This window comes from Lingula anatina, chromosome 2 (assembly GCF_051362555.1).
Source record: "Lingula anatina isolate TDL-2025a chromosome 2, LinAna3.0, whole genome shotgun sequence".
NCBI classification, from domain to species: domain Eukaryota; kingdom Metazoa; phylum Brachiopoda; class Lingulata; order Lingulida; family Lingulidae; genus Lingula; species Lingula anatina.
This window is the reverse complement of record NC_141768.1, coordinates 3,897,797-3,915,503: the sequence shown is the minus strand read 5'-3', so window position 1 is coordinate 3,915,503 and position 17,707 is coordinate 3,897,797. Positions and strand designations below refer to the sequence as shown.

General features: G+C 37.5%; 2 protein-coding genes and 1 non-coding gene across 5 annotated transcripts; 2 read left to right on the top strand and 1 right to left on the bottom strand.

The window, feature by feature from the left end:
- Positions 1–344: 344 nt before the first annotated feature.
- Positions 345–5,806, bottom strand: LOC106161674 (chitotriosidase-1-like). The gene is made up of 9 exons (XM_087007202.1): positions 5,786–5,806; positions 5,468–5,519; positions 4,942–5,127; positions 4,425–4,660; positions 3,987–4,111; positions 2,334–2,415; positions 1,903–2,088; positions 1,534–1,656; positions 345–1,074 (listed from the first exon to the last, which is right to left on the bottom strand). Exons 1-9 carry the CDS (start codon positions 5,804–5,806, stop codon positions 901–903), a joined length of 1,185 nt encoding a protein of 394 aa, XP_086863328.1. The 3' UTR covers positions 345–900.
- On the top strand, positions 3,796–3,882 carry Trnak-uuu (transfer RNA lysine (anticodon UUU)). Its single transcript is given in 2 exon segments — positions 3,796–3,832; positions 3,847–3,882. It is a non-coding gene; the product is annotated as a tRNA-Lys (tRNA).
- Positions 5,807–7,694: 1,888 nt separating the features above from the next.
- On the top strand, positions 7,695–17,705 carry LOC106160417 (PDZ and LIM domain protein 7). Of its 3 annotated transcripts, XM_013537018.3 has the most exons (5): positions 7,695–7,850; positions 8,315–8,674; positions 15,668–15,819; positions 16,181–16,403; positions 16,994–17,705. In XM_013537018.3, exons 2-4 carry the CDS (start codon positions 8,549–8,551, stop codon positions 16,401–16,403), a joined length of 501 nt encoding a protein of 166 aa, XP_013392472.1. In that variant the 5' UTR covers positions 7,695–7,850; positions 8,315–8,548; the 3' UTR covers positions 16,994–17,705. The 3 variants fall into 3 exon arrangements, with proteins under 3 accessions (XP_013392472.1, XP_013392473.1, XP_013392474.1); XM_013537019.3 differs by lacking the exons at positions 7,695–7,850; positions 8,315–8,674 and adding an exon at positions 10,574–10,799; XM_013537020.3 differs by lacking the exons at positions 7,695–7,850; positions 8,315–8,674 and adding an exon at positions 12,589–12,862.
- Positions 17,706–17,707: the final 2 nt, after the last annotated feature.

Sequence of the window (17,707 nt, the reverse complement as noted above, 5' to 3'; positions counted from 1 at the left end):
GCAAACTCAACTGAAAGATAGCATATGTTTTTAACGGCGTAAACAAGACAGCCTTTCTTTATCTTTTGAGAAAACATTTTCAAAACACGCTTCGATAAACTTTGGCAACAAAAAGCATAATTTGGAAATGTATTGAACCAATTACTTTTAGCAAACCGGTCTGGTGGGCGCCCGTACGAAGGCAGATATACCTTCACGCGTTTTCCTTATTAGAAAAAAGAATAGAATAATGAACTTTATTTTAAACTGATAAAATCAATAAAATATCTTTCTTTTGAGTGATGACGTCCTTCTGTGCAAAAATTCTCGCCGGACATAATTAAGAAAAGTGCATAGAATTAGACAGAGACATATTTATTAATATCTAGTGAAAACTCAGTTCACATCTTTCTAAGGCGCATGAAGACATAAAAAAAGGTAATGATAATTTAATTTTTGTTTAACTTCACATAAAAATTGCACATTAAAAACAGAGGCATGAAACATCATAATTACATGTTTCAATTTAAGAAAACTTTTGTTTACTTTTCGCAAATCTTGAAATTTTTACTTTTGCACGCGTAAAAAGACTGAAGATTTCTTATTTAGAAAACGCATCGTTGAAACCAGCTAGGGCGCAAGAAACTACGCTAGTACGGGGTGGTTGTATTTATCTGGCTGTGCCTCTCACCAAACACAATTCTTTTCTTTCCTTTTTTCCAACGTTAAAGCTGTGGTATGTGACCGCGCTTTTTAAATTCATATCGAGAGATAATTACAATCTAAATCAATGTCGAGTAATAGTAACGATTCAGATATGGCGTTCAACACTTCTCTGTCTTTTTCTTATGTTTTTCCAAGTTTTACATAGCGCCTTTTTAGTCTCACTCATGGTTTTGTGCAACTTTTCAAAACGTTACATCACAATTTTTCGCCGTCCTCGGTCTCTTCAGAGCAGCTTGGCTTACTGAGGACATCCTTGGCCGCGCGAACCAGAGGGTACTTTCCCTCACCACAAGATCCCCCAGTAAAGTCGTCGAAGTCCAGTGTCCAAATCATGACCCCGCCAAGCTGCTCTGTGCATATATAATTTGCCTGGAACAAGACGAAACACTACTTTACGTTTCTGTTTTTTGTTTTTTTTTTAAAGACAAATGTAACTTTTAGTAGAATATGATTTGATTTATAAATTCATTCATTAATTTACTGAGTCATTAAAAGATTAATAAAATTACAGGTTAGGGTATAAACATAAAGCAATTACAAAAAGCTCTTAAGAGAAGTCCCATAAGCTTGTGGGAATTAAATCAATGGTGTTAACAAAAAGAAGCCAAACCTTGCCAGTTTGGTATCCGTTTCAGTATATGAAAATACTTGTAATTTGATGATGACATGGAAGTCACCACTAACATGCTAAAACAATGACCTTTTAAACAAACAAAAACATATTTTGATTGAGTGATACAAGTTATCATAGTTACAGATTAATGGAAACTTACATCACCACGTACAATAATCACTGCCGTGATTTAGGCCCTATCAGGTAACTCTTACCTTTCCTCCCACACTTGTGACGTCATCAAACCCCACCCATTGGTACCCAAGCCAACCATAGGGCACCTGCTGCGTGGGATGGACCTCCTCTTGCCAGTCACTGTCTTTACGATAGGTACAAACCTTATATGGAAGTATGTATTTAATGATAAGACGTATACCAGTAGGCAAAGTGCAGTTTGGTTTTTCAATGGGCTGTGAAAAGTGCTCGTGCCCGTGCACAGGTCTACGCACATAATGCTTTTGCCAGCTGTCAATGACCGTATTTACAAATCAAATCAAAGTAAAATTTTTCTGAAATTTAATCAAACAAAGGAAAACTATAGTTCACTTAAACGAACAGAAAAATAAATCATGTACGAAGTTTACCTCGTAAAAGGCCAGTATGCCGCCCTGCTTGGTGAAGACGCCTGGTTTGCCCGCGCCTGTGACCACATCCCCCATGCCGTGGAGGCTGCTGCCTGACATAGTGTATGAGCGGCCATATGTCGCGATTCCGAGGATCAACTTGCTTGCAGGTGCCCCGAGGGATTGGAGATGTTTGATCGTTTCTCTCTGCAAAATGAAGCTGCGGTTTATTTTTTAAGTTTTTTTATTGTAAAGTAGGCCTAACTACTAAGACAAGTAAAAAGAGTGAGAGAGGAGGGGTGGTTAGCAGAAATAAATTTAAAATCAAAAATAAAAATGAATTATGTCAGAGTTGCCGAATTTTAATAACAAGTTATCAGTGTCTTAAAGAGGCTGACGGGCGTTGTATAATCACTAATTAGGCTACGATACTGCCAGAAGCATAGACCTACCTGTTTGTCCATTGGACTGTGATGGCTCAAATGACGATGGCTATGCAAGTCGTACGCCATGACATTGATGAAGTCGAGGTTCCTGTTCAAAAAAAGAAGAAAGTCAAAACCAATTGCAATAAAGCCATAAAACAATTTGAAAAGATGGGCGTATTGTGCATCTTCACCCTTTTGTCCTTTCCTTTTGGGAAAAGAGCATTGCAAAAAAGAAAAAAAAAATAGAAAAAAGAACGTTTTTCGTGTTTCGCTACATTTCAACTTTCGTTTAAAATGTTATCTTATGGAAATAAAAATGGAATTAGTTAATTAAATGTAATGGATGACAATTGTGTTCGAGGCACAGGAAGGCTTGGCATAGGCCTACCTCGGTAGCCTACTGCTTGCCTTCAAGTACCCGAAGAATAGGTTACAGGTATCGCCTACATGTATATTTTAGGATGATTTACGGGATTTACGGCTGAATTTTAGCCTACCTAGTGGTCGGACATTCTTGTCTTTCCGAGTAACTGTAGACTTTTAAGTTTTAAAAAACCCAAAAGGTTTTTAAAGAGTTTTTATGCCCTATCCATCTGCTGGTGCTCATTTCAATAACAAAAAAAAAATAATAATAATTAGCAACTATATCTTAGAAACTAGGCCCTATATTGTTTTCTTATACTAACTTTATTCACTTTACCCGAATAACAATCCAATTTCTGTTATATGTGAATTTCATTTATCTATCAAAGGCTGAATAAACTGTCATCTTATTATTCGTAGGCCATGGAAATGATCCTACGCAGATGTAGGAGATGTTGAATATCAGTAGCCTAAATTAATTAGGCATAGGCCTACAATATGAAAATAAATAAAAAGAGGCAAAGGAGATGTAGTAGACCTAGGCACCCCAGGAGGCCCTATATAGGACCTTGTGGCATATACATATAGGCCTACACCGTAGGTGGACAGATTTTCGAAATGTTCATCTACAGTAGGCCTACCTGCAATAGGCCTACACTGTACATGTTGCCTACGTACTACATGTAGGGCCTACGTAGGCCTACAGATCTGCACAAGGTGCCCGTTATGACAACTTATTTCAGTGTGTCACAAAATATCAAACAGATATCAATGCACGAGTTGAGAGGAACCGTGTCAAGTCATGAATGAACATGGCGTAATACATTATAATATTATTGAATAATGAATGAAACGTTATCTTTATTATCATGTGGAAACTAAGAGAACGATAATCCGGGTGTAAGTCACGTTTCTTTAACGAGATCTCGTACACACAGTGTAAAATCGAAATTTAGGCTTTTGTGTGCGTCTAATTAGTTGATAAAAGGCTTGAGCTCAATGGACAAAAAAATCTTATAAATTATTATGTTTATAATGACCGAAATTAAAGTTAAACCCTTTTAAAAGGAGGCCGGCAGTAGTTTTATTTATATCAAACCTTTAACCCAATACCCTGCATGTCGCCCGGATAGCTCAGTCGGTAGAGCATCAGACTTTTACGGATGATCAAGTTATCTGAGGGTCCAGGGTTCGAGTCCCTGTTCGGGCGTGATTACATTTTTCCATTTTCATATTTTTTTGCATCATTGAATCGTTATTGGATCATACTTTTTTTTAATAACAATTGCAAAATAAAAAAGGGGGGATTCTTACTCTGCCAAAAGTGGTATATCGTATCCGTCATCTATTACATCCAACAATGGCGCCATGGCAGCGCTGACTAAAAGTCGCTCTTTATTCTGGTCTTGGCCTTCCTCTTCGAAGAACTTGCGAGTTTCCTGCAGAAAAAATCATCTTGGTATTTCGACAAATTGGATGAAAACGACTTATATTTCTACGGTTTTCTCAGAACTGTCACTTACTATATTTGTTGTCCGTTTTTTCCATGCATTACGCAGTAACAAGATATCAACATAATTATTTTTATCCATGTTACATATATCTCAAATAAGCTTTTTCACTTAAATTCACCGTTAATCGATATCCATCAACCTTAAACTATATTGTCAGAGCGTTTACCGGCCAATACATTTTGAAACCAGATTTTACTTTAATCTTTTTTCTCTAAGTTACCCATAACATAATTTTTACCTGAACTAACGCCGCAAATTTCTCTTTCGAGTCACCTTTCGGATACTCCCAGTCGTAATCGAGACCATCAAAATTGTGCTTACGGAGAAAAGCGATTGCGTTTTTGATAAATGTTTTTCTGGTTGATTTCTTGCTTGCCATTTGATTAAATAACCACACTCCGTGGGTCCACCCCCCTACGGCAAGGAGAACTTTGACCCCGGGGGACTTAAGAGCTGTCACCCTCTTGTACATGGCTACGACAAACAGGAAAAATTAGCATAACTTGATTAAAAAAAAAGAGTATTTCGAACAACACCAAGCAGTTTAAATTCACTTGAACTGGTTTGATATAAAAAATGCTAGAAATAGAGATTTGGAAACTCAACCTTGTTATTGTCAAGCTTATGTATAGAAACCAGTTGTATGAATCAGCTATATTTATTTTCATGTAATTTTTTTGTGATGATGATTCTCGTTAAACGTAGGCCCTATCTCCTTTATGGAAGCAATAGCATTAATTGGAAGATTTACTTACCCAGGTCGTTCCACTCAAAGTTAAGGAGTTGAGTATACTCTTTGGTCTCCGGGTCCTGGGCCACCTTGGCGAAGGCAAAGATGATGTGTGTACACAGACCGGGCTGAATGTCATCCGGAGTGTACCGGCCAATGCCTGTACGATACTGGGCCCAGTTGGTGTAGTAGCAGACGATCTTTTTTGGAGCTGACCGTGAAAAACAAAATCGTCATATTTGACGACGAGTGTATGGCCATAATTACGCTTATATATCTATGAATTTAAATTGAAAATGTTCTTATGGAAACGGTTTCTATTCTTCACATTTGCAACGGTATTGCAGGGTTTCATCTAGGCATCTTAATCTCTCAAGACGTCGGGGATTTGAACCGCTCCTACTTCTTTTTCACGTATCTTCCTTTTATTTACTTATTTTTACTGAGAGGTCAACTTTCCAAAGGAAAAGTAAAATTTGACGACATAATTTGAAAATAAAGTTTGCGAAATAATAGTTTGCAAATTAATCATAATTAAGGGGTAGTTTTACCTGCATTGACTAGATCCCATGAGCATATTATGATCAGCAAGAACAAGCAAACCTGGTGAAATAATAATGAGCTTAACGTAAGCAGATTTCTCAAACAGTTCAAAAATGACAGCTGAGGATCAAAATTCAATTTCTTTCAAATACGAATCGAATTTTTAGACGTATTCATATTTCTATCTAATGTGTCTTATAGCGGGAAAAACTTTTTTTCTGTCTTTCTTTCTTTATTGCATTATATATTCTAACGGGAACAAAATAACATTATTTACACGTTTAAGTTTTACTACCCAGGCGTTTAAAAAAACTTTAAAAACTCACCTCCCGTACACCAATCTTCATCTTTTATCTTCTGTTTTGTTTTGGAACTTTTTAAATAGCATTAAACTGAAGTGGGCAATAGTTTCCAACCGTACCGAGGAGCCGACTTATATAGGCTCGACGAGAACATTTCCCAGCGAGAGGGAACGGAGATGATATGTTAAAAATGATATGTTGGTAATCTGTGTCCGACAATTCAGATAAATTTGCGTCATTTTGAAACCACGAAACCATGATCGCCCATACTAAAGGCCTAATGTATTCATTAGTCAAGCGAAAAGATGAAAGTAATATCCCCCAAGTCCGTTTTTGGGAGGCAATTTTATTCGTTTTGCAGTGTCATTTGTATAGTGTACTTTCATGATAAGACCAAGCACTACATTTTTTCAGATAAAAATTAAAAATGATAAACCAAATTTGTTGATTTGAATAACTGTACCAATTTAAAAACGCCCCTTTAAGTAAAAACCACAACTATTTTCAAAAAAATAAATATCTGGTCTCACTTCGAGGTCACTATTTTTCTTTTATCCTGTCCCTGCAATGCTTTGTGAGGTTAAAATATAATCAATTCAATGTAATGATGACAAGAATATTCCAATGGTTATATATGAGACCAATTTTCTCAAATTTATTCTAAGATTAAATGGCCTCGATAGCTATGATATATATACATCGCAGATCGTTTGTTTCAGTAAGCGATGTAGTCGTGTAAATTTCGGTAAGGGCAACTCGGGTGAATTGTTCAGTCCGATTGCTTTGTTGTTGTTGTTGTTGTTGTTATTTTAACCCTCAATAAATAATATAATATAATAAATATGATAAAAAAATGTCGTCTCTGTCTGTGACAGACCAGTACAGGTATATCTGCCAACTCCATACGAACATCGACCCTGTTGTGTGCATTCAACTATATCCTGTAATGACGAAACGTTGCAAATAAGTTTACTGCTAAAGATACCTTTGGATTACATAATATAATTGTAGATTGTATACCTGATGTTTTAAAATGTTTTAATCGCTGGGTTATGTTTTGGATTGTGCCCCGCACTATTGCAACTATGTCAATCTAAAACGAGAGACCTTAAGCAATGCGTGACGTTATAGGAAATAAGAAAATGTTTGGTGGGGTAAGCTTTTTTGATTTTAGAGATAAGGGTGGAATTCTATGTGCCGGGTATGCCTCTTTAGAAAGCAATACAAAAGTGACATCCAGACTTGACGGTTTGTACTGTTGTGCAGTAGACTGTAATTTGACACAACTTATGAGTAAACAACCCAGAAATATATCCATGGATAAGTTCCGTCAGCTTTTATTCGTCAACGCACTCGCTGTCTGTCATTCATATTTCTGACACTACTCTCCTCCAAAATCCCGCGAAATCTCGGTAGAAGTCTCGAGACTTTGGGCTAATTCGGATGATTCCATTAAAACAAACTAAAGAATGGACCCCATACATGTAGAACCTGCGGCGAAACTTGGCCTCGGCTTGCAAAATGTTAGGAGATAATTCTACGACCTATAGTACTGCGTTGCAGATTTTAAAAAAAATCGATATATATTTCAATGAGTATATAAATGCCAGTTTTTATGTTATCCCCTACACAAAAAGGTATTGGAGCTCATGTCTACTAATACCACGCTATGGAAAATTCAGGTGAAATGCCCTATCCTATTGTTATACCTTTATAAACCAGTAATAGATAAAATAATATAATAAACAAAATCTAAGTTTACCGAATGGGGCTCTTTAGAATCTGTTTTGCAAAGTTCCTTGACCATACTAGTCACAAAAAACAAGCTAGAAAATCACTAGAAAATTCTCCTGAATCCTTCCCGGTGGTTAATTTATTTTTCCCGAACATTCATCAGCGGGATAACGAGGTCTAACTCATTCCAAGTGACTAATAACAGTTCCTCTTCTCCGTTCACCTGCTTGCGATAGCTAACATTTTCAAACTCTTTGCCAAAAGACTTTCCACCCATGCGCCGATCTGATTTAATTTTCGGAAACTAATAAGAAGTCTTCGGAGAGAAGCTGTGGATAGAAGCGGACTTGTACAGGTAGAGCCATATTCTGTTTTCTATCACCTTCTGACTTACTCAATTTATCTTGTTTCTAACAATTAATGGAAAAATACCTGATAACAAACGAAATACATAAAATAATACACAAGACGTAAATGAAAATAATTGGCAAAACTGATTTCGGTTGTTTACTTGTGATATTTGAAGTATAGCCGTTTTATTCAGGTCGGATATGAAGCGTTACTTACTGGTTTACTGTGGTTGGTGCATTTTGCGGCCTCCAACTCAATTATATGTCATTGCTGCTTTTAATCACATATAGTAAACATTTACAAAAGTTGGCATTTAAGTTTCGACCAACACATGTTCTTTCTGCTCCAAGTACCTTCGTCACTTTCGTAAATTTTTGTTTCACTCCGCTGTTAAATGTTACTTTAGCTGACCTGAGCTGAAATAGGAAAAGACGGGTGATCGCAGCTTTTAAATTATCTTTAATCCAGGTAAAGGTGCCTGATCTCTCCCGGCATTTAATACGGAGTCTTCGTCTTTGTGCTGAGAACCAAGAGGTGCATAGCCTACATTTCAGAGGGCATCAACTTTGAGAAGATTGTTAAATTCCTCTCCGTCTCCGGCTCTTCAAGCTAGGAGGATTCAAATAACTCTACTGAACATCTAGGAACAAAGTATTTTCAATTTGGTATTCGTAACCAGAAGAAAGTGGTTTTTTAGTCGCCATGTCACATGTACAGTACCCACCGGGAGTTTCAGAGGTCCGTCTCCGCCGCAAACAGACCCACCACCCCTGGGGATTCCGGATGCAAGGGGGAGTGGAGTTTGGGTTACCACTTTACATCCAAAAGGTAAGCAAAAAATTTATTGTATGTCTGTTACGTTTTGCGTGATATTCTCTTTCTACATTTATCCAGCAAACGAACATTTTACTTTTGTTAAAGGATTTGAAACATTTGCAAACTGTGAATGATTTTACAGGAATATACAGGTTGATTTCATGTGTTAGGAAATGGTTCTTAACTTGTTCTGTATATAATCCTCCGTTCCTCTGAGAAGACACATATATCAAGGGTGTGGCGTGTTTACGTTGGCTCAAACTCTTGTGCGCCGGAAATATTTGTGCGAAAACAAGTTCATCCTCGCCAGTTAACTACCTTCAGTTGGGCGGAGTAAGGCCCAGTTCATTATCCAGAGTGATGAAATAAATTATTGAGGACCCCTCTTGGATGTTCTCTGGGTGTATGTAAAAGAAGTAAAATATGTATAAAACTTGTAAGTTTTCGAATACCCAATCTTTACACTATACGACCACCCTTTCATGTCATTTTTGGAAGTGAAGGAATCAGCGATTAATTCGAAACAAGGTGGATTGAGTGTTGTATAAGGCGATCCAAGTAACGTAATATATATATATATATATATATATATATATATATATATATATATATATATATATGGGGAGCAAACCACAACGGAGGCCTGGATCAAAAAGAATTGATAATGTCATTCTACCTGTAATAATACAATGTGACTTATCCTATATATTCATACTCAACATACTTTCCGTACGCGTTATTCTAGACATATTGCCCATACTAAAAGGGCTGGGCCGAAAATATCTCAGAAAAAGATACAGACAGTTTAGATTTACGGGAGTTAATTAGAATAGTCTGTACATTTCTGTAGGTGGATATTTCTCGAAAATGAGAAGATGATTCACATTAACGATTTTAAAGTGCGTATCTACCTGAGCGAAGACGGTTAACGGGTAGTTATCAATGTTGTATTGAGTAACTGAGAAGCAATACAGTGTGCTTGTTAATTTTTGGAAGACGAGTAGCTTCGTCAGAACTGTAAACTTGTACTCTAATCGAAAACGTTAGTGTCAGTTGGATGTCGAGATTTCCCTCTTTTTCTCTCTCTCTTTCTCTCTTTGGAAGAGAGAGAGTCTCGCAACTCTTGTTTATTCATTTAATTACATAACAGCAATCCACACGTATGCATCACTATATATATAACCTTTGCTTCATAACATTTCGATTCATCTATCTTGTTTTTTTCTAACCTTTTCATCATTCATTCCCCAGATTGCCTCTCTTCCATAATATATTTTATATGTCCCTATATTTCCACTGCCCTGGTTATTTGCAATCCAGGTGTAAACACCTCAAAGTGTATCTAAAAATACACCTTCGCTGAAGCTTGGTTTGATCTATGGCAATGTCAACTTCAAGTTGTGTTTATTCGCCCACGTTCCTCGGAATCAGCGGCATTTCGAGGAGAGGTCGTCTGCTTAACCTTTACTCAAGAGCCCTGCGTTCATGCGAATGGGGTTATAGTTAAAGTTAATGTAGTAATCACGAGCAGCACGTTCCCTCGTAGCGGGCTTGTATTCGCTAACAAGCTACTGGGCGTGCCAAAATATTCAACCAATTGTAACTCGATGACATATTTGAAAAACCTTTAAGTGATTTACCGTATCAAAGTACACTATTCTTGCACAAGTTTCTTCTGAATCTTTCGCATACCAATAGCTTGTAGATCTTGTCTGACTTGTACATGTAAATCTAGAAAACAGAGATGCTCATCTCAGCGTAGGTCTGTCTTATTGCATGATCGCTTTTCGCTCTGAGCTGGGCTTCATCATAATAAGCAAACCTTGGCCGATTTCCGGGCACACGGAATATCAGTAACAACGTTATATATCTTGATAGATATTGAGATAGTTATATCCCCTGCAAGGATTATTATCTTGGGATATCAGTGTGTGTGCCAAGAGAAAAACGAACCAGTTGGCAATATTCGTATGCCTCCTTGCACCAGGGAGTTGATGAAGAAACTTCAAACAGGAGACTAACCATGACTCAGGGAGACGTATACAAGGTACAGCTTCGGAGGCACCTAAATCAGACGCAGTGGGGGTTTCAGTTGGCGGGAGGGGCAAACTATAATATGCCGTTTTTCATTAAAAAGGTGAGACTTATTGAACGGTCCGATCGATGTTTGAAACCATACGTAAGGATAATAATTTGCCCACGACTTATCCTCCTCATTTGCACCTTAACTTTCAGCTAATAAGACCTATTATAAGTTCTAACAACGAAGAATGTAATTGGTACTGCTTAATGGTGTAATTACTTGTTTGGACTCATTAATTGCATGAAGTTTTCATATTTTGCTTATGTATAGCATTCCCAACCTGCTGCAGATCTTTCCTGACATTTCTTTCCTAACTCTCTTCAAACACTTCCATCTTCAAAGTTCATACTTCTGTCAGTCCTTTCTGTTAGCACTGTTTGAAGCAGGTAAATGCTTTCTTTCTTTTTTCTCATTAAGTCCTCTGTTTTTGATTTGTTTTGAATATTTCTCCTACAAAGCAGTTGAATTCAGATGCCAAACTGTTTGATCTATTGAGCCAGGTAATTGCAATCAGGCGCTACATTCCAGAAAGCCGTTATTTTAATTATCCCCCCCCCGCCTTTTCTGTAATCATTAGGCTTTTGTTGAAGAAAATGCCGTTTTTCTTTCATTCCTTTCTTTAGCTTATCGCTGTTAATAACAGCAGAATGCATTGGTCTCTTTATTTTCTCCAAAATGATGAAAAAAATATTTTTTTTTCACCTTAGCAGACATTGGCTAATATTATTCATCCTTGTCATATTTTCCCATGTAATCGCTTTTCCACGCTATGAAAGATGTAGATCTGCTGATTAGACCGGCAGATGCCACGTCTACAGATAATTTCTTTATTTTCTTTTTTTAGCAGATGGTCGATGGCAGCTTGCATTCGTTTATTGTGGTCAGGTGATTTTGATCGGTAATTCTGCTGTGCATTTTCCATAAATTATCTCACGTTTAGTTTATGCAACCTACAAATGTACATGTACACGTACTTAAAAGATACTTGTTTTATATACTAATTGTACCTTGTTTTTACAAAACGAGTTTTCAGTGAATTATAGCAATGGCGGGTCCAAGAGGCACGCTGGGACTAACACATGTGCCACATCACCCCTTTAAATTATATCTGCCGAGAAAAGCTCGGACGAATGTTTTAAACCCCTCCCCCTTAGCAGGCAAAATCCTAGATCCGCCATTATTGCGACTGTGTCGACGCCCAACTACCACACCAATCGACGGCCGCATCTAATACACTCTTTGACTGCGGAATGTGATGTGCGCAGAAATGGATAATGGAATGATGGACAAGATGGGAATAACAAATGATAAAACATTCCCACATTATTATTACTCTAATACGTGTAACGCTAACACTACTTAAGTGAATATTTTGAAAATCCAAATTTTTCCTTAGCGCCATTTGTCCCTGTAACCATAAAGTTCATCCGTTTCTTGAGTGGTCTCTCTCTATCGATAGCAGGAAAAAGTCATATTGGAATTCAGGTTTTTGAGCTTTCCTGAACTTTCTTTATTTGAATGGATATTGATGTCGTTCTCTTTTTGCTTTTCTCTCAAATTTATTTTTGACCCTCAATAAATCGACCTACTTTTTGCCTTCATGGTATATTTTCCTAATTTTATCCCCCGCCACTATTCTCTCTGTTCTCTTACGTCATTCATCCTTGATCCATTCATGGCCTTTGTCAAACCTTCATTAGAGATTTACATCTCAGAAAATTTTCTAATGGAGTTTTCATTGCAATTTTATCCCGCTTTTACATCCTTTATTATCTCTCTGAGTGAATCCCATCTGTTGTAGATAATTCTTCGGTGACTGCACACTATCGCCATCTGCTGGACATACAAGGAATCCCCCCAAATCGCTAATTTCAGTGGAGAATGAAATTTGATTCTGCTTAGGAATATACTGCTTAAGCCCATCCGACTGCTGTTGTGCGCGTTTCAACCAGGACAGGGGATTCAAGGAAACGTCTGTGCGTTTCCCGTAATATTTCTCAGAAACAATGGCCGAGGGCCAGTATATTGTGCGGCTAAGGAGAAAACAGACCAGTACGTCCTGGGGCTTCACGCTGCAAGGGGGTGCAGACTTTGGATTACCACTTTATTTAGCCAAGGTAACGTGTATAGGGGATGCTATGCGGCCGAGGATTGTATACGTGCCTCAAGTCTATGCCCGAATGCCGGTACAGCAAAAGAGCCTGAATGATATTCTAAACAATTATTCTAAACGAAATGCACTTATTAATCTGACTGTAGCAAATGTGCCGATATACCTACAGTTTAATCCATTTTAATGTGTAATTCCTTTTATCATGTGGATTATAACTAGATTCGAAGCTACTCGCAGTGCTAGTGATATGTGGTCTGTGAGAGTTAGCGTGAACAACTGAAGCTTAAGTGAATTAGTGATGTAAACATCGGTTCCTATTACGTACAAAAAACTACCACTTCGGAGTACATGCTCTGGCACCATGCTCCACTTAAGTAAGGTGATGAAGGGAGCTGTCTTGCACAGCTAGGAGTATGTGCGGGGAAACTTTAAGACGCTATTATATTAACCGTAATCTGTTTATCATTGGTCACGTAATCAAATTATATTAAATTAATCACGGCGTTCATAGTAGGCCTGCAACCCTCAATTTCTTCCTTACGTTTTTTTTTATAATGGTAATAGTTTTACGGCAGGGTAATTTTGTTTGGAAAGCACACGCGCTCACAATCACTCAGACAGTCAAGCGGGGGTATATTCCATATACCAGAGTAGAGATTAACGGCATTTGCACTTGTTTTATTAGTATTACGCTCGCGGTATTGGCCTCCAGATGATCTGAAACACCACAGGTAGCTGTCTACCTGGTCCGGTTGCCTTAAAAGGATGGAGTACTGCATCATCATTAACCAAAGGATCGCGTACACAAACAAACCGATGGCACTGTAGAATGGCGAATATTTATCCCGGTGTTTTTTTTTTCACATTTTCGCAAAAATTGCAAAATAGATCTAGAAATTTGTGGCCGAAATTTTTATTATCTTTTTTTGCAGTTAGCCTTGGGATTTATTTGTTAAAACAAGGATGCGTAACCCGCAGAAATCTTAATTGCCAGATGTTTGAGTTGTTAAATCCACGTGGTGTGTGCACATATTACCCAATGTTTACTTCCCCCCTCCAAGGGGTCTAAGGAAATCCATAGCACCTTGGTATGCTGAAGTCGCTTCGTTAATTGAATTTCCCGGAATTCACCACGTAAATATCTAGGCCAAGTGAATGATGTGTTAATGCCGGTCTGTCAGCTGCTAGTGGAAGACAGAGATGGTTTTGTGTATATTGCTTTACTGAATAAGCGATGTGTAAGGCAGGTTTTGTATTAATTTGGCCCACTCCCCCGTGTTTGCATGTGTATTCAATACTAATTAACGAAGATGATAGTATGGCACTAGTGCAGGTAACATCACACTTATTATACTACCCAAGTCGTTAACAGGATCAACTTATTTATCTGCTGTGCCCAAGTTGCGAAGTTTGACAACATCGTTAAATATATATATATATATATATATATATATATATATATATATATATATATATATATATATATATACAACAGTGCGTGGGTTCTGTACCTTGTTATAGTACAGAGGTTCTGTGTAGGTTTCAGATCAGAGGGTAACAGGTCTTTAATACTCGCCGTAAGGTGAAACACTTGGATGCAACTATCATTTTATGAATCAGACAGGTTTAAATTTCATACCATCTGTATGGAATATCCAATGTTTTTTAATGTGAAGAAATCTTGTATTTTTTCTGACAAGAAAATCGTAGTAAAAATAATAAGAAAACATGGCCGATTGCTCAAATAAAACAGATCGTTTCTTTAAATTGTTATAAATAATCATAGCTCGCCTAGGACCACTGTTCATGGAGGAGAAAAGATTTTTTTGTTATTAAACTGCCACACCAGAAGATAGCGTACTCCCATCTGCTGCGCATCTGGACCTGCTGTTAATTTCCTTATTAGATCTGTGCTAGCAACTAGTTTTACTGAAATACCTGATTAAAAGTTGCAGAATGAATGAATCTGTATTCCCTGCATATTGTTTGCTCTGTGCTTTGATGGATTTGAACAGTGTTGCTGATTCTCCTAAAGACGGCTATAGTTCCCTTGAAACCAATTTTACTGGTACATGTACATGTAGGTCCCATATTTTAAAATGGGATCTATATTTGTGAATTGACTTACAGGAGACATTTGATCAAGATGTATAAGGATCAGATGTTAGCTAGGATCCAACACTATTTTGGATCCTAAATTTTAGTGGTGCCTCAGGTATAGAATCACATCGGCCAACATAACGCCCAACTCATTACAAGATAACCCCAAATGATATTTTACCAGGCACACATTCATGGTCTGTTTGATTTTCTAAGTAACCCCTAACTTCCCTGATTTTTTGTGTATTTGACTTTATTTTCTTTGAATGAAAGGTGAATTAACCAATCCGATTGTATATTTACATTAATTTATAAAAATAGATAGCGACCAAGATTAAATTCAGAGTGCACCTAACTGGATAGCAATCAACCATTACTCTCCCTTACATTTTGAAGATAATTTTACTTTAGTATTTACCATTACTTCAGAATCGCCCACTGCTTGAATTCTACACAGATAACCCAAGTACATTATTGAAAAACCAGGATAGGCCTGACCAGTCTGTGCACTCTACATGAGGAAACACTGTTAACGAGGTTTCAAAAAAGGATCCAATTACCTATACTTCCCCTCCTACCCCCCACCCCGCACGAGCGCGCACACTCGGTATTTAAATGTGAGTTTTTATTATCCTTTGTATAGGTTCGTTTTGAAATAATTAATACTTGGCATTGGTGCTGATTTTTCTTTCTTTCTTTTGTGTTTTAGGTCACTCCTAACAGCATAGCGGCCAAGCATGGCATGGCTGCCGGCGATGCCGTCCTCCGTATAGGAAATACAATAGCCAACGGTCTTTCACACAACCAAGCTAAGATGGAAGTGATCAGGGCGGGCAACGAGCTCGACTTTATTCTGCAGAAGTAAGATATATTCTTAATAAAATAAAAACTATTGTCATATTTTGCCTCGGTTACCACCATTAAAAAATATCTAATGAACATAAATAGTTCGAAAATTGGTGGTAAACTACTGCAGACCCGGATACATGTTAAAAGAATACTTTTAACATTGCATAATATTCATTAACATTTACATTTTCTTTTGGCATTACATGGTCAAGATAATAGATAATTAAGCATGATACAACGGTGGTTGTTAGGGAAATGTGCACAGTAAACTTTTATCGCAGAAGCCTAAAACAATTAAAACAGGTGAATGCATCTACACTTTTTAGAAATATAACAATTTCTGTTCAGTACTGACACAAGGGTGTACTTTTAGGGGCGCTATAGACTTGACTAACCCAGCTTACCAGTGTGGTGCCGGAGACACGGTGGACGACTCTGGCGCGCAATTTGAGGGCACGTTACGCCACACCGAGGGCCCCGTGTCAGGCCACCCAGGACACGCCGCGTCCAATGTCCAGTCCCGGTCCTTCAGGATTCTACAAATGCAACTTTCAGAGGAGGAACATGCCGCGCAGGCACAACAGCCGGCGAAATAGGTATATATCTTTCTCTATACTAGAGGCCAGAGGGATGAAATTAACACATTCTCTCTGGACAGTACAGTAGAAAAATGTCATGAATTGACGACCAATATCTGTGAATATGTAGTGAAAAAACAATCTCTGGTCCTGGAAGAGGGTAAGCATATATGCAGCAATATATATATATATGCCCATATACAGCAAGATAGATGTCTTGCCATATTTCATTTCACAATAAAAATGCCAGAGAAAATTGTATTCACGCAAAACACGTAGCCTATTTCAACAGTGTCACCAACGCTAAATTGATTCATAATAATTCTATCAGTTGTGCGATTCACTAAGGTGTAGTTTGTGTACCCCCCTCCACGACCAAATTCATTAAAATTTTTGCAATCCGATATTTCAATATTTCGCGGGCTATGCGGTGACATTTGGCAGTCGGGGATGGAGGTACCGATCCTCATTCACGTTTTACCTGAAGATGCTCAGATAAGCAGGCTCAGCAATAGCGGTCGATTGCAGTAAATTTACGAACTTTTTTGGATGCCGTAAAATATTTAGTGGTGATGTCCTTATTTGATGTTTTTTCCCTTTATTTTCAGATTAACTGTGATTAAATCGAAGGGTGAAAAGAGCGACAGTTGCAGTCTGTTTATACTTTCTAATCAAGACCACGTTCAACAAGATGGACCCTTCGAAGTACAATTATAAGTGGACCCTTCGAAAGTACAGACAATGCCCGCGAAAACTAATCAAATAGAAATTAAAAATAATAGAAATGGTGGTACTGTGTAAGCTACTTTAGTTCTATTTTTGTTTATTTTATTTTGTTATTTATTTTTATTATTATTATTATAATTATTATTTTTTGGAAATCTCCATACCGGTACGTACTAATAATGAAATGCAACATATGTAGGTGTGCTGAAATCTCACGTAAGCTGGCTTGACAGTTTTAAAGTAAAGATTTCCAGGTGATGGGAAAGTTCATAGTAGTACGCAACATTTGGACGAGACACATTTTGCTGCATAATTTTCAGAACGAAAGACCATTAATCATTGATTGTGACACTTATTGCATAATAGTCTATTCTGGGTCATTGTTAGCGTTAAAACCGAATGTGAGAAAACAAAATAAGTCGATTACTTATAATTTTTCATCGTCACCATTTCAAGAAATCGATTCTTGGTGTAGTATTCTTCAGCGGTACACACGTCAATGAAAACACAATGCAGCGCATTTTACAGACTCCTCTACCGCAATTTATACGCATTTGTTCATTTATTCTTCCTGGAATAAACTTTTCTAATAAATA

Coding starts and splice junctions, on each gene's coding strand:
- LOC106161674 (XM_087007202.1), bottom strand. CDS start 5,806: ATGAAGATTGGTGTACGGGAG. Junction 5,128..5,467: donor ATGGGATCTAGTCAATGCAG/GTAAAACTACCC, acceptor TTTCACGGTCAG/CTCCAAAAAAGATCGTCTGC. Junction 1,075..1,533: donor TCACAAGTGTGGGAGGAAAG/GTAAGAGTTACC, acceptor GTCTTGTTCCAG/GCAAATTATATATGCACAGA.
- LOC106160417 (XM_013537018.3), top strand. CDS start 8,549: ATGTCACATGTACAGTACCCACCGGGAGTTTCAGAGGTCCGTCTCCGC. Junction 8,675..15,667: donor TACCACTTTACATCCAAAAG/GTAAGCAAAAAA, acceptor TTTGTGTTTTAG/GTCACTCCTAACAGCATAGC. Junction 15,820..16,180: donor CTCGACTTTATTCTGCAGAA/GTAAGATATATT, acceptor GTGTACTTTTAG/GGGCGCTATAGACTTGACTA.